Below are 15,534 nucleotides of genomic sequence, written 5' to 3' on the forward strand. Positions count from 1 at the left end.
TCACCATTTTGATTGTTAATGTTAACGAGCAGGAAAACACGCCATAATAGGAGGAATTTACGAAGCGCTAATGCATTAACATGACGAGTATATGGACAACATGGCGTGGGGGCGTGGCTGTGACGTCACGTGAGTAGGGTCTATATGTAAGTGATTGAACCAAACTACTGTGACAAAAAAATAGATACAGTGAATTATTCTGACCAGCAGGTGGGAGCAATGCCCCGCAAATGGTCAACTGATTTCCCATACGAGAAACTGAAAAGCCAGAACAGCACATATCATCGGTCCTATTATAAATGTTATTGGATTTATCGGGATGACGTCATAATTCCTATTATCGGACCGATAATTATCGGACCAATAATTATCGTGCACCAGTCACCCATACGTAGAAATCGTAATTTTGGTCACGCAAGCTACAATATCAACATTTAGTACATGACCGAAATTGTGACGCCCACATTAGATATGCTTTATTGTTCGAGAAGATTGGTTATAAAAAGCAACTAAAACACTAAATTTCCAAATGTATACAGTGTTCCCTCGCTACTTCGCTCTTTAAACTTTGCAGCCTCAGTCCATCGCAGATTTTTTTTCAATTAAAAAAATTATTTAAAAATTGAATATTTTATACAGCTGTTCCGATCCAATCACATAGTCCCTCACTCTCGCTCCTGCAACTTTTCTTAGTCAGGCAGTGCACTGTAATTGCTTATTAAAGTCAAAAATGATTGACAGATACTAAGGTTTGATCTTGCCAGAGATGCTTGGAGGCCGAAAGTTCAAAGCGCTGCATGCGTCAATCATCGCTTAACTTGTTAAACAGTTGCCGTGGCAACTCTGTGTGTAAGTGAGCAGCTTCAGCGGATCTGAGTGGACTCACTCAATGAAACAATGTAGAAAAGCATTTTTCTACTTTATTCTTGTTTAAAAATAATTCGGTGGGACATTAACATGTTTAAAACTTATCATAATTATTACATTTGAAGTGCTTAAAAAACATTTATTAAAATATATATACAGTATTAAAAGTGTTTTTTTTTGGTTTGTTTTTTCTAATTGTACTTTGGGGAAAAAAAGAGGAAAAAACATGTCTTATATGGATATATTTCCAATGCTAAATCTGAACTACTTACAGAACTACCGTATTGGCCTGAATATAAGACGGTGTTTTTTGCATTGAAATAAAACTGAAAACTGGGGGTTTTCTTATATTTGCGGTCTAAACGTTATACCCATTCATGATACTAGATGGCCCCAGATATCATTGAAGCGATGTTCTGTCATGACAGATCTCAGCTACTCTCAAGTTTAACCAGTTTGCATTATTTTATTGCAATGTTTTTCCTTATTCAGAGTTGTTTCAAGACTACAGTTACAGTTAGACTTTGATGGTTAATGCAGTTATTGCAATTTTGTTGTTTTATCACAATAGATTGGTTTATTTACATTTCAAAAACCAGAAGCCATTCATTTACGAATGTGATTGCACTTTAGTTTACATATTTAAATGTTCAGATACTAAGATTTGAATGAGGCAAAATAACATGCTTTTTCTCTCAAATATATTGTTATAATCATTTGTTTCAGATGTACTGTAATTATTTTCCGTATAAAAAATAATTGTGTGTTCAAAAAGTCTTTTTTCAAACTTGAGTCTTGAAAAAGAGGGGGTCGTCTTATAATCAGGGCCGTCTTATATTCGGGCCAATACGGTACTTCACGGTTTTTCACTTATCGTGGCGGGTTCTGGTCCCCATTAACCGCGAAAAACGAGGAATCACTGTATATTCGCAGTTAATTTTTTACTCTGCTTACTTTTGTAACACTGGCCACTAGGTGGTGCAAAATCACTATTAACAAAAATAATCACCAGAACAGTGACCATATATCAGTAATCCTATTACATCGGCAATATATCAGCTGGTGGGTGACCTCGAATAGAGTGAATATATCAGCCGACCAATATATCAGCATAGTCGATCTTTACAAGAACGATCATCACACTAACAGTGAACATAATTATCATATCGGCTATACTTTATATTGGCCGATGACCGATCCAAAAAAAAAAAAAAAGTCCATACATTGGCCCGATATGTGGGTCGGCCAATATATCAGTATACTTGACCTTTACAAGAACGATCATCACCAAAACTCTTTTCTTCTTTTCCTTGAACATAACATTTATCCTGTTATATCGGTTATAAATATTGGCCGATATTTGATCTGGAAAAAAGGTCCATATATCAGCAGACCTTAAAACTAAAGATCATCAACCAAACTGTAAACATAACAGTTATCCTGTTGAATTAGCTAAATACAGACTGACATTAGATGAGCTTGAAAAAAATAAAATCCATATATCGGTCGACCTTTTGTCCAGAAAGCCAGTTCTCAAAATATATATATGACCAAAATCCAATCCATTATGAATGGGAGGGGTGGCAGATACCAAATTTTAATGGGAACTGTACTCACCAATGATGATGAGCGTGTAGTTGACGCTGACGCTGCCAAATCCGTTGGTGGCCTTGCAGATGTATGAGCCGCCGTCGTCCGCCTCCACCTCTTTGATGCGCAGACCGTGCTGCAGCGCGCGGAAGCGAGTCCAGCCGCTGTTGATGTTGCGGCCGCCTTTAGTCCACATGATGAGCGGCGGGGGGTCGCCCTCCACGGGGCACGGTAGTTTCGCCGTGCGGCCCAGCCGCACGCTCTGGCGGTGGGACACGCGCTCCGATACCCTGGGCGGACCTGCAACGGGACGGGGGGACGAGAATTAAACCACCTTCAGTCAGAAGTTTTGAGACTAGTGCTGCAACGATTAATCGATTAACTCAAGTAATTCGTTTAGACAAAAAAGCTTCGAAATTAAATTTTACTGCTACGAGGATTCGTTTAGAGTGGCGTTTTAAAGGGTTTGTTTTGAAAGTGTTTGCATTTAGTTTTATTGATTTGAGTGGATACACTGCCCTCTAGTGGCAACAGTGAATATGACATAACTCATCATGTGATCGGATCGGGACATCCCGAATAGAAAATGCGAATTTTCTCTTTTTCACCCGAGCATCGCCGGGCCACAACGCAACCACGCATAACGCAACATCAACATAACTGACTTGCACCAAGATACATTAAAAAAAGAGTCATGGGGACAACCTGTATTTGAGGTATTTTTAAGTGTCGAGTTAACAAACTTTGCCCCAAAAAAACTCAGTAGAACGCCCGGCATGATGCTATCTCAGCGTTAGCTTGCCGCGATAGAACGTTCAACTTACGACAGTGATTTCTTCAGCCTGTGTTGCAATATTGCGTAGTATAAAAAAATACATTTTTGTTCCTTTCCGCAATAAACCTGTACAGTGGGGCAAATAAGTATTTAGTCAACCACCAAATGTGCAAGTTCTCCTACTTGAAAAGATTAGAGAGGCCTGTAATTGTCAACATGGGTAAACCTTAACCATGAGAGACAGAATGTGAAAAAAAAAAAAACAGAAAATCACATTGTTTGAGTTTTAAAGAATTTATTTGCAAATCATGGTGGAAAATAAATATTTGGTCACCTACAAACAAGCAAGATTTCTGGCTGTCAAAGAGGTCTAACGAGGCTACACTCATTACCTGTATTAATGGCACCTGTTTTAACTCATTATCGGTATAAAAGACACCTGTCCACATACTCACTCAGTCACACTCCAAACTCCACTATGGCCAAGACCAAAGAGCTGTCGAACGACACCCTGGGAAGACTGAATCTGCAATAGGTAAAACGCTTGGTGTAAAGAAATCAACTGTGGGAGCAATTATTAGAAAATGCAAGACATACAAGACCAGTGATAATCTCCCTTGATTTGGGGCTCCATGCAAGATCTCACCCAGTGGTGTCAAAATGAACGGGGAGCAAAAATCCCAGAACCACACGGGGGGACCTAGTGAATGACCTACAAAGAGCTCGGACCACAGTAACAAAGGCTACTATCAGTAACACAATGCGCCGCCAGGGACTCAAATCCTGCACTGCCAGATGTGTCCCCCTGCTGAAGCCAGTACTTGTCCAGGCCCGTCTGCGGTTCGCTAAAGAGCATTTGGATGATCCAGAAGAGGACTGGGAGAATGTGTTATGGTCAGATGAAACCGAAATGGAACTTTTTGGTAGAAACACAGGTTCTCGTGTTTGGAGGAGAAAGAATACAGAATTGCATCCGAAGAACACCATACCCACTGTGAAGCATGGGTGTGGAAACATCATGCTTTGGGGCAAAGGGACCAGGACGACTGATCTGTGTAAAGGAAAGAATGAATGTGGCCATGTATCAAGAGATTTTGAGAGAAAATCTCCTTCCGTCAGCAAGGGCATTGAAGATGAGATGTGGCTGGGGTATCAGCATGACAATGATCCCAAACACAGAGCCAGGGCAACAAAGGAGTGGCTTCATAATAAGCATTTCAAGGTGGCCTAGCCAGTCTCCAGATCGCAACCCCATAGAAAATCTGTGGAGGGAGTTGAAAGTCCGTGTTGCCCAACGACAGTCCCCAAACATCACTGCTCTAGAGGAGATCTGCATGGAGGAATGGGCCAAAATACCAGCAACAGTGTGTGAAAAGCTTGTGAAGATTTACAGAAAACGTTTGGCCTCCATTATTGCCAACAAAGGGTACATGACAATGTATTGAGATGAACTTTTGGTATAGACCAAATACTTGTTTTCCACCATGATTTGCAAATAAATTCTTTAAAAATCAAACAATGTGATTTTATTTATTTATTTTTTTTGTTTTCCACATTTTTCCACACAAATTACGGACCTCTCTAATATTTTCAAGTGGGAGAACTTGCACAATTAGTGGTTGACTAAATACTTATTTGCCCCACTGTATATCTGGAATATTTTGTTGCATTGAAGCCTATCTAATTTCAAAATAAAAACAAATAAATACAATACGATCTTTTGTACTCAGTTCAAATCCTCTCAAAATTTTGTGATCAGGCCTGATTTCCCATCATGTGAACTGTGCTTTGCAAGGCATCCCCAGAATAAATAAAAATCAAACAGTATTGCCTAAAGAATGATGGAATTTTAGGGAGTGAGAGTATGAGCCTGGAAAAAAGTGGGGATGAAATACGGCAGAGGAGCGGAGCACAGGAAGAGAAGGAAGCAGGGGAGGCTGGGTGGCGTCTTCTCATGACTCCTTTAACAATGCAAAAACCCGCTGACATACAGGCCGACTAAAAAAAGGACACACAGTTGCACAAAACTCTCACTGCTCTCCAAAATAGCTCACTGGGCATGCACCAAGGGTGTAACAAGGATTATTAAGTAAATGGGAGTCATTTTTCATGTTATTATTTCTCCTATTTTCAGCCATGTTTGCATATTTAATTCTATATTTTGTGGATTTTCATACAGTATACATTGTAGTGCTGCAACGATTACCGTAATTTTCGCACTATAAGGCGCACCTGACTATAAGCCGCCGCCCACCAAATTTGGCACGAAAACGGCATTTGTTCATAGATAAGCCGCACTGGACTATAAGCCGCATCTGTCCTCACTGTATTATGGGATATTTACACCAAACGATATTAACCGGTAACACTTTATTTGACAGCAGCATCATACAACCATGTCATAAGACTAAATGAACCGCCATGAAGCTTTGAATCAATTGGCTACAAAGCCTCAGTGCTTCAGGAAGCTTCATTTGGCCATCACTGCTCCCTTGGGGGAGACAGCCAACCTCTGCTACCACCTGCTGTCAACACTGTTGTCATCCAACATGCCTCCTAGCATGCATTGCAGCACTACAGATGTAAATAACAAACAAAATTCATGTTCTGTGCTAATTATTGTTCCAGTTGTTTCATTAATTGCTAGTTATGGTATTTAGTAACATTGTATTTGACAGTGGCGCCATAAGACTGTCAAAACACCATCATAATTATGACATTACATTGTCATGAGCATTAATGAATGCTTATAACAGATGTCCCATCCTGTTACCCAGCAAATTATCTCACTTTTGAATGGATGTAAAAGATCCTAGCTGGCCATAAATGGAGTTAGTGACATGATTTGCCGGATGACAATTAATGACATAAGCATTCAGTAATGCCTAAGATGGTGTCATTTCATAATTATGACAGTCTTATGACGCCGCAGTCAAACTGTTACCTATTAACCCAAATAAATCAACAAATAAGCCGCACTGGACTTTAAGCCGCAGGATTCAAAATGAAGGACAAAAAGTAGCGGCTTATAGTCCGAAAATTACGGTAATCGATTAACTTGAGTATTCGATTAGAAAAAAAGATTCGAATTCAATTTTGCTGCTTCAAGGATTTGTTTAATTAAAGTGGCGTTATAATGGTTAATTTTGAAAGTGTTTGTATTATTTTTTTTGATTTTGGTGGATACACTGCCCTCCAGTCTGCCTCATTTAACATGGCTGAATCCAGCTGCTCCATGTTAAGACCAACACAAGCCAAGTTTTTGTTTGAGCTAATGTTTTTTTAATGCATTTGTTAGTTAGTTTATAGGTATATTTAGTAAAAATGTCCCGATCGATCGGGTCCGATCATGTCATTTTCAAAGTATCTGAATCGGCAAAAAAATATCGGACATGCCTTTTTTTAATATATATATATATATATTTTTTAATTGTTTTCTAATTGTATTTCACGTTACAGACAAAATGTCTTACACTCATCCAGTCTTTAGTTTTGGCTTAAAGTTGGACTGTCAAATTTATCGCGTTAACAGCGGTATATATATATATTTTTAATTAATCACGTTAAAATATTTAATGCAATTAACGCATGCGCTGCACGACCCACTCACGCATTGTCGTGTTCAATCTATAAAGGCGCCGTTTTACCAACAGAGGGTGGAACAAGTATTTGATACACTGCCAATGGGAAAACCCATTGGCAGTGTATCAAATACTTGTTCTCCCCACTGTATATAAAGAGCTAAAAGGCAGTGTGAAATGAGTAGAGTGAATTTAGGCAGTCTTTGGAGCCTTTATTTAATTGGCTAAAGCCTTCAAATCCCCCTCTCAACAATTAAAAATATCGTGAGAAGCAATGTGGGGAAGAAAGGTAGTAGTTGATCTTTTTCTTAACACCATATGTTAGTTCTCAACGCAGAGAAGATATATCAATTGGTGTCACGACGCACAGTCATGGTTGCACTTCCCATCATGCACTTGGGCAGAACAGTTAAATGGCTACAGTATCATTTACTGAAAGCTCAACAAATACACTAGATGGCAATATTTAGTCACAATATACAAAGTCACATTCATCCTTTAAGAATTACAAGTTTTTCCATCCGTGGATCCCTCTCACAGAAAGAATGTTAATAATGTAAATGCCATCTTGAGGATTTATTGTCATTATGAACAAATACAGTACTTATGTACTGTATGTTGAATGTAAATATTCGTCCGAGTTTTATTCATTTTTTTCTTAATGCATTGCCAAAATATATATGATCGGGAAAAATGATTGGAATTGAATCAGGAGCAAAAAAAAAAAAAAAACAATCGGATTGGGAAATATCGGGATCGGCAGATACTCAAACTAAAACGATCGGGATCGGATTGGGAGCAAAAAAACATGATCGGAACAACCCTAATATTTAGCCATTTTTGTAGGAATATGTATCTGAACCGTTTGTTAAGAGCATTGTAAAAAAAAAATAATAATAATAATTAGCGTTTTCTAGCATTTAAGCTAGCGGACTTTTGCTATGTAAGTTAGCCAATTGTTCTTTTGTTGTACATAGATCCTTGCTTATTTATTTTTTCTAATACCATTTGAGGCTCAGCTCAGGTATTTTAATTTTTCATGTTCCTTTTCCGATTACTCGATTATTCGAACTAACCAGTTCATCGATTAATCGACTACTAAAATAATCGATAGCTGCAGCCCTAATACATTGGGGGAAAAAAAGTTCTCCCACTTAGAAATCAGGGAGGTGCCTGAAATTTTCATCGTAGGTGCATGTCCACTGTGAGAGAGATAATCCGAAAAGAAAAATCAGGAAATCACAATGTTTTTTTTGTTTTTTTTTAACAATTTATTCGTGTGATACAGCTGCAAATAAGTATTTGAACTAGTGCTGCAACGATTAATCGATTAACTCAAGTATTCGATGAGAAAAAAAATATTCAAATTGAATTTTGTTGCTTCGAGTACTCGTTTAATTAAAGTGGCGTTGTAATGGTTCATTTTGAAAGTGTTTACATTTAGTTTTATTGATTAGGGTGCTCTCTGGTCTGCCTCATTTCACATGGCTGAATCCAACTGCTCCTTGTTATGACCAAGGTAAGCTAAGTATTAGTTTGGGCTAATGTTTTGTAATGCATTCGTAATTTAGTTTATAGTTACATTTCGCCGTTTTTTTTTTTTTGTTTTTGGGTGGGAATATGAGTGTGAACTATTTGTTGAGAGCATTGTAGAAAAAAAAACGAAAAAAAAAAAAAAAAAAAAAAAAAACGTATCGTAGCGTACAGTAGCATTTAATTCATTTGCTCCCAAAAACTATTTTTAATTGTTTCAGTGTCCCAAAGACGTATTTATACGTCTTTTACGGTTTTTTTTTCACAAGAGAAATCTCTAGGTTCTGATTCAATTTAGCTCCAAATCACAATGCTGAAAGTCCATTTTACAGCAATAAAACTGGCCATTGGAGGGTAGTAGCGCATTTGGTAAGACCCGCAACCCGATTCAATGGAACGAACGGCCGGGCCGCACGGCCAGGATGTCGGCAGAAGACGACCGAATGGATGTCCAGGATGCCAGGCGGCGGACGACTGAGCAGAACAACCGGGAGGACGCCTGGGATGCCAGGCGCTGGATGACCGAGCCAGTGCAGTGGACAATGCCGTTAAGCCCGTGCTGCTCACCGAGCAGAGCCCGCTATGCCGTGCTCGGCCGCTCGCGTCCCCCGCACCCTCCAGTGTCCCGCGACTCAGCCGGAAACGCACACGGCCAAACCAGTTTCCCCCAGGAACACAAGTTCCCCAGGCGAACTCCACCACGACGCAGTGGTCACCACAAAAGAAAGACTTTTAAAAATTCATCTTGATGAGAGGCAGCGATGAGGGAAAAGTTTACCCTGGCTGTCGTGCCAACAACAGCGTCATCTCTCAGTTCATTAGTACAGTTATGTGTAAATAAATTGATTCATCGATTAATCAACTACTAAAATAGTCGATAGCTGCAGCCCTAATTTGAACACCTAAGAAAACGAATGTTAACATTTTGTACAGTAGCCTTTGTAATGACAGAGGTCAAACGTTTCCTGTAGTTTTTCACCAGGTTTGCACACACTGCAGGAAGGATCTTGCCCCACCCATCAGTCAGGTTTTTGGGCTGTCACTGAGAAACATGGAGTTTGAGCTATCTCCAAAGGTTTTCTATTGGGTTTAGGTCTGGAGACCGGCTAGGCCATTCTAAAACCTTGTTATGTTTCTTACGGAGCCTCTCCTTGGTTTTCCTGGCTGTGTGCTTCGGGTCATTGTCATGTTGGAAGACCCAGGCACGACCCATCTTCAATGCTCTGACTGAAAGGAAGGAGGTTATTCCCCAAAATCTCACAATACAGGGTTCCAGTCATCCTCTGTTTAATACAATGCACTCGTCCTGTCCCATGCGCAGAAAAACACCCCCAAAGCATGATGGTACAGCCCCCATGCTTCACAGTAGGGATGGTGTTCTTGAAGGTGTGCTCATCATTCTTTTGTTGAATTATGACCAAAAAGTTCTAATCTACTTTCATCTAATCAGAAAACTTGCTCCCATGACTTCTCTGCATCATCCAAATAGTCATAAGCAAACTTAAGACGGGCCTTGACATGTGCTGGATTAAGCACGTCTTATTGTATTACCAACAGTAATAGAGGTGTGCAAAATTTCCGATTCTTAGATTATTCGCGATTCGGCCGTGGAAGATTCGAGAACGATTCACAAACATCCAAATTCCGATTATTGAAATATGCCAAGTAAAGCGGAAGTACAACACACTCAGCGCGCCGCGCGGTCTTCGGGGCGCAATGAGGAAGAACGCAGCGAGAGTAGCTAAACATCATGCTTCTCATTACCCGGCCCCTCGGGTAATGCCAATGCTCAACTCATGGCTCTAGCTCAACTCATGACACGAGATAAAAAAAAAAACACAACAACATACCTGACTGCTGCCGAAAAGCTGCTTCAAAGTACGTCATCCACATAATGTTACGGTAGATATCATGTATATAGGACTAGATGCACTACAGAATCGGTAGCGGTAGCAGCACATCTACAAAAAGCTAGATGCGGGCGTTAGTACACGGCAGCCATCTTAAAGCAGTACACTTCCCTGCAAGGCTGTTGTAGCGAACCTTCCAAGCGAACCTAATTAACTTTTTATCTAAAATACTCCTAAATCGGTAAAATACTGACTTGAATCTATCTTTAAAATAGTTTTAGAACTTTCACATGTCGAAAGTAGACAAAAGGGAAATTATGGAATAACGGGAGCAATTTTAACAACTTTAACGGTTGATTCACAACATTAAATTAATTGAATGTAGTTTAAAGCTGCTGTTACAGAATGGGGACTGGAGTTTTTTATTTACTGTTATTTTTGTATATTTGTTTACTGCTATATGTTAACTTGATACTGAAATAGTAGTTTGGTTTAGCCTGAGAGTATTTCTGAACAATTTTGGAACTAATGTACAAAACATTTAATTAAAAAAAAAAAAAAAAAAAAAAAGTAGGGGGGTGCATCAATAATCGTTTTATAATCGAATTGGAGCCTCTGAATCGTAATCGAATCGTTAGGTGCCCAAAGATTCCCAGCTCTAAACAGTAACCTTGGAAATGGTGGTCCCATCTCTTTTCAGGTCATTAACCAACTCCTGTCGTGTAGTTCAGGGCTTATTCCTGACCTTTCTTGTATCAGTGAAACCCCACGAGGTGATATCTTACATGGGGATCCACTCCGATTGAGATTGACCGTCAATTTAGCTTCTTCCATTTTCTAAAGATTGCCCCAACAGTGGACATTTTTTCACCAAGCTGCTTGGTAATTTCTCCGTAGCCCTTTCCAGCCTTGCGGAGGTGAACAATTTTGTCTCTGGTGTCTTTGGACAGCTTTTTGGTCTTGACCAAGTTTGAGTCTTACTGATTGTATGGGGTGGACAGGTGTCTTTATGCTACTATCGACCTCAAGTGCATCTTATTCAGGATAATACATGGAGGACTAACAGGTCTTTCAGGGTCAGAATTCTGGCTGATCGACAGGTTTTCAAATACTTATTTGCAGCTGTAGAGCATTTAAGCTAGCAGCTTTTTTTGTGTGGAGGCTTCATTCAAACAATAACCATGTGGTAAAACAGAGGTTAAAGCTAATGCTTTCCCATTTGTTTCTCCGGCGTCTTCATCCCTTCTTCCACCAGATTGAAATTTCATTCCCACCGACGCCCCCCGCGCTTCAACCACCCCCACTCTCCCTTCAACTCCCCGCTCTTAAACGACATGACCCTCATGAGACTGTTCCTCCGCATCACTCCCCTCGTCATGCTCATTCACACTCTCCCTCTTTGGCCGAGTCGTATATCAACGCTTTATCGCCCCGGAGTGATTTATCACACACGCGAAGTCTCTCGCGTACACACACAGCGAAGCTTCACAGGAGCAGGACCTCTCGGTGAACTGCCTGATTTTGGACAGCTAACCTCTCCCATCGGTAAAGAGAAGACAGAACGACAACTTACTCAAGGGAAACTGATGCCATCTCCTGTTTTCTTTGAATACATGTGGCAGTGCGTTTTACCTTCTCCAGAGTGTTCATATGCTAACATTATAGAAGTTAGCAGTTTTTTTATTGGTAAATTTTGTTTTGTTACCCTATGGGAAATCATTATTTTCAATTAATTATACCCACCTGACGGCACAAACTGTATGTAAAAAAAAAAAAAAAAAAAAAAAAAAAAAACTTACCTGCTAACTTTTAGCATTAGGCTAATGCTATGCTAACGCTACAAGTTACATTTAGTGTGTGATCATCACTAAGAACAGACTTTTAAAGGATAAAGCAACGTTGCATATTCTCTCTTGCCAAGATAAGAAAAATCTTCCTGTGTGTGGGGAGACTGGAGATTACACTGTCGCAGCACATCACATGAGTGACACACCCAGACACTGCTACGATGCAGGCTAACTATACATAAAAACGTCACACATTGTGAACATGTGACGAAAACTATGGCGCATTTTCGTCTCATCAGACGAAAACTGGCATTCGTTTCGTTATAGTCTTTTTAGACACGTTTTTGGCCCGTTATCGTCTCGTCATTGGCATGAAAAAATTGTTCGTCGACGAAATATTGTAGTTATAGTCGTTGACGAAAACAACCCTGCAGCTAAGCACAGCAGTTATGCTTATTGACTATTAGAGGTCTCCAAACTAAGATGCTTGGGATTCGTTATGTGATTATCATTATTAAAGCATCCAGTGGGGTATCACAATACAATTAGCTAAAATATGTTAAGACCATGTCTGCATATATCAGTATCGGTTTTATATTGACATCAGATTTTTGGAGTTGGACAATATCAGGATGTCAGCTATCTGTTAAAAACTAATTATCGGACAACTATTTCCACACAAATTGGGCATAAACATCCCTATAACATCCCTTAAGTCAGTGTTTTTCAACCTTTACTGAGTCACGGCACATTTTTACAATAGAAAAAATCTCGCGGCACACCACAAACCAAAAATGTTCCAAAATTACTTTATATTTCTAAATATTTATACTTACTCAGTGTAAACCTTGAGCATGTTTAGATGAACACAATGCCAATATCCTGGCAGGAATCTTCTTCAACAGCTCTCAGTCTCTCTCTGTTTTTATTTTTTATAGCAGTTAGGCTTGAAAAGCTGAGAATGATCAAACAGGGGGACTTGAGCAATGTCTTTAACCTCATCAGGGCCGAGCATCTCGCTGACAATGGCTTTGCAGGCAAATGTTGCCTGTTTCTCTTTGTTTTAACGAAGGCAGACAAAATAGTCCACCGACTTGTTTTAAATGATGCTTAAACTTACTTGGCACCATAGCTGCTGTAGTCGGGTTCAAGATTTTATTGTCCTGGACAATGTGTTGGAATAAATCACAGGGGGAGGATTGACGGCGTCACATATGGATAAAATGGAAAGGACACTTTCGTGTACAGTGTATCACAAAAGTGAGTACACCCCCTGCATTTCTGCAGATATTTAAGTATACCTTTTCATGGGACATCACTGACAAAATAACACTTTGACACTATGAAAAGTAGTCTGTGTGCAGCATATATAATAGAGTTAAGTTATTTTCCCCTCAAAATAGCTCAAAATATATCCATTAATATCTAAACCCCAGGCAACAAAAGTGAGTACACCCCATAGAAACTACATACATCCCTTAATGTCCAAATTGAGTACTGCTTGTCATTTTCCCTCCAAAATGGCATGTGACTCGTTACAAGAGTGCTGTCAGCATTGCTGCACAGATTGAAGAGGTGTGTGTGTGGGGGGGGGGGTCAGCCTGTTAGTGCTCAGACCATACGCCGCACTCTACATCAAATTGGTGTGCATGGCTGTCACCCCAGGAGGAAGCCTCTTCTGAAGATGGTACACAAGAAAGCCCGCAAACAGTTTGCTGAAGACGTGTCAACAAAGCACATGGATTACAGAAACCATGTCCTATGGTCTGATGAGACGGGCGGGCTTTCCTTTCTACCATCTTCAGAAAAACCCCAGATCATGATTTTGCCAACAGCAAACTTCACTGTTTTGTGGCAAAAGGTGAATTTTTCAGGTGAATCTTCCATTGAATTACACCACAGCCGCCGCAAATATTGCAGGAAACCTACTGGAGCCCGCATGGATCTGGGATTCACTCAGTTTGGTGTTGGCAAAATCATGGTCTGGCGTTACATCCAGTATAGGTGTGTGTGAGAGATCTGCAGGGTGGACAACAACATAAATAGTCTGAAATATCAACGAATCTTAGCTGCCTCTTATATTCCTAACCATAAAAAGGGACAAATTCTGCAGCAGGATGGTGCTCCATCGCATACTTGAATCTCTACCTCAAACTTCCTCAAGGCACGGAAGATCAAGATCCTCTGGGACTGGCCAGCCCAGTCACCAGATATGAACATCATTGAGCATGTCTGGGGTAGGATGAAAGAGGAAGCATGGAAGACGAAACCCAAGAATGTTGATGAACTCTGGGAGGCATGCAAGGCTGCTTTCTTTGATGTTCCTGATGACTTCATCAATAAATTGTATGAATCCTTGCCGAAGCCCATGGAAGTCATACCAAATATTAAATTTGGATCTCACAGCGCCACTACTTAATTCGCTTATGTTATGTAACATATTTTTGTATTTAAGATACATTTTTTTGTTGAATTTTCACACTACTTTCTATAGGCGACAAAGCTTTTGTCTTTGCCAAAATTTGACCTTTATGTCTTCATTAAATGATAAGTCTTTTTTCAGTGAAACAAATATATTTTTGTACATTCAACATCATTTGGGAGGCTCTTAGCTTTCATATGAGCCATTTCTGAAACCAATTGCATAATTAAAAGTCAGGTTTTTAGCAATTGTTTCGACAAAATGGATAAGCAACAAGACTATTGTCAGGGACTGTAGTATAGTAATAGTTTCTGTAATGTGACCCAATTTTAATTCAACTTTTTTGTATTATTTTATCCTAATCCTTGTGTGTACATTTCATCTAACGTTTTATTTTGTAATTCGTTTAAACATGCTCGCTTGTGCTTAACATGCCGGTGTACATCGTGTTTTGAACCTTTTTTTGTGTTTATCATTTTGTAATCTTATAATTGTATCCCAAAATGTGGTTGAGTATGAGGGGTGAAAGGAAAGAAAGTTGCAGTTGCCTTTTACAACTTTCCAATCTGTTTAGTCCATTTGGCTTTTATATTCTTTTCCATGTGACATCCTGCAGCACCTTAAAGGATGTTTTTGTGTCAGTTCCTTCGTGTCTGTGTGTGTGTGTTGCACGTGTACATCTGGTTTTATACAGTATTGTGCAGTCTAACGACAGGAAATAATGCTTTTATTTATTTTTACCTGAATCCCTTTTGCACATTTAGAAAAATATCCCCCAAAAAATTAACAAATAAGAGTCGACCTTTAGGGACCACGATGAATGAGAATATACTACACAGTATGTATGTGACAATATATCGAAATGTTTCCCCGGTAGGTTATCTGTATGCTCATTAGGGGTGTGACAAAATATCGAAATGTGATATATTGTGTAACTTCCATCCTAAAAGGTTATTGATCCGCTCATGCCAAGAATCGAGATATCATTTGAAAGATATGTCAATGTTTAAAAAAGAAAATCTTCCATGAAAATACTAGTTATGTTAGCTCACTGGCTGACATTGACAGCGCTAAACACCAAATCCATTTAGACAGGGAGAGGTGAATGAACGTTCGATTTCGGGGCATT

The 15,534-nt window shown here is 39.6% G+C and overlaps 1 protein-coding gene across 1 annotated transcript in view; it reads right to left on the minus strand.

The window, feature by feature from the left end:
• Nucleotides 1-15,534, minus strand: part of fgfrl1a (fibroblast growth factor receptor like 1a) — a 109,683-nt gene that overhangs the window by 58,134 nt on the left and 36,015 nt on the right. The window contains exon 3 of the mRNA XM_057850399.1: nt 2,485-2,757. Within this exon, the coding sequence (XP_057706382.1) occupies nt 2,485-2,757 (273 nt within the window). The remainder of the gene's footprint in view (nt 1-2,484; nt 2,758-15,534) is intronic.

Source organism: Corythoichthys intestinalis, chromosome 11 (genome assembly GCF_030265065.1).
Source record: "Corythoichthys intestinalis isolate RoL2023-P3 chromosome 11, ASM3026506v1, whole genome shotgun sequence".
In the NCBI taxonomy this organism is placed as follows: domain Eukaryota; kingdom Metazoa; phylum Chordata; class Actinopteri; order Syngnathiformes; family Syngnathidae; genus Corythoichthys; species Corythoichthys intestinalis.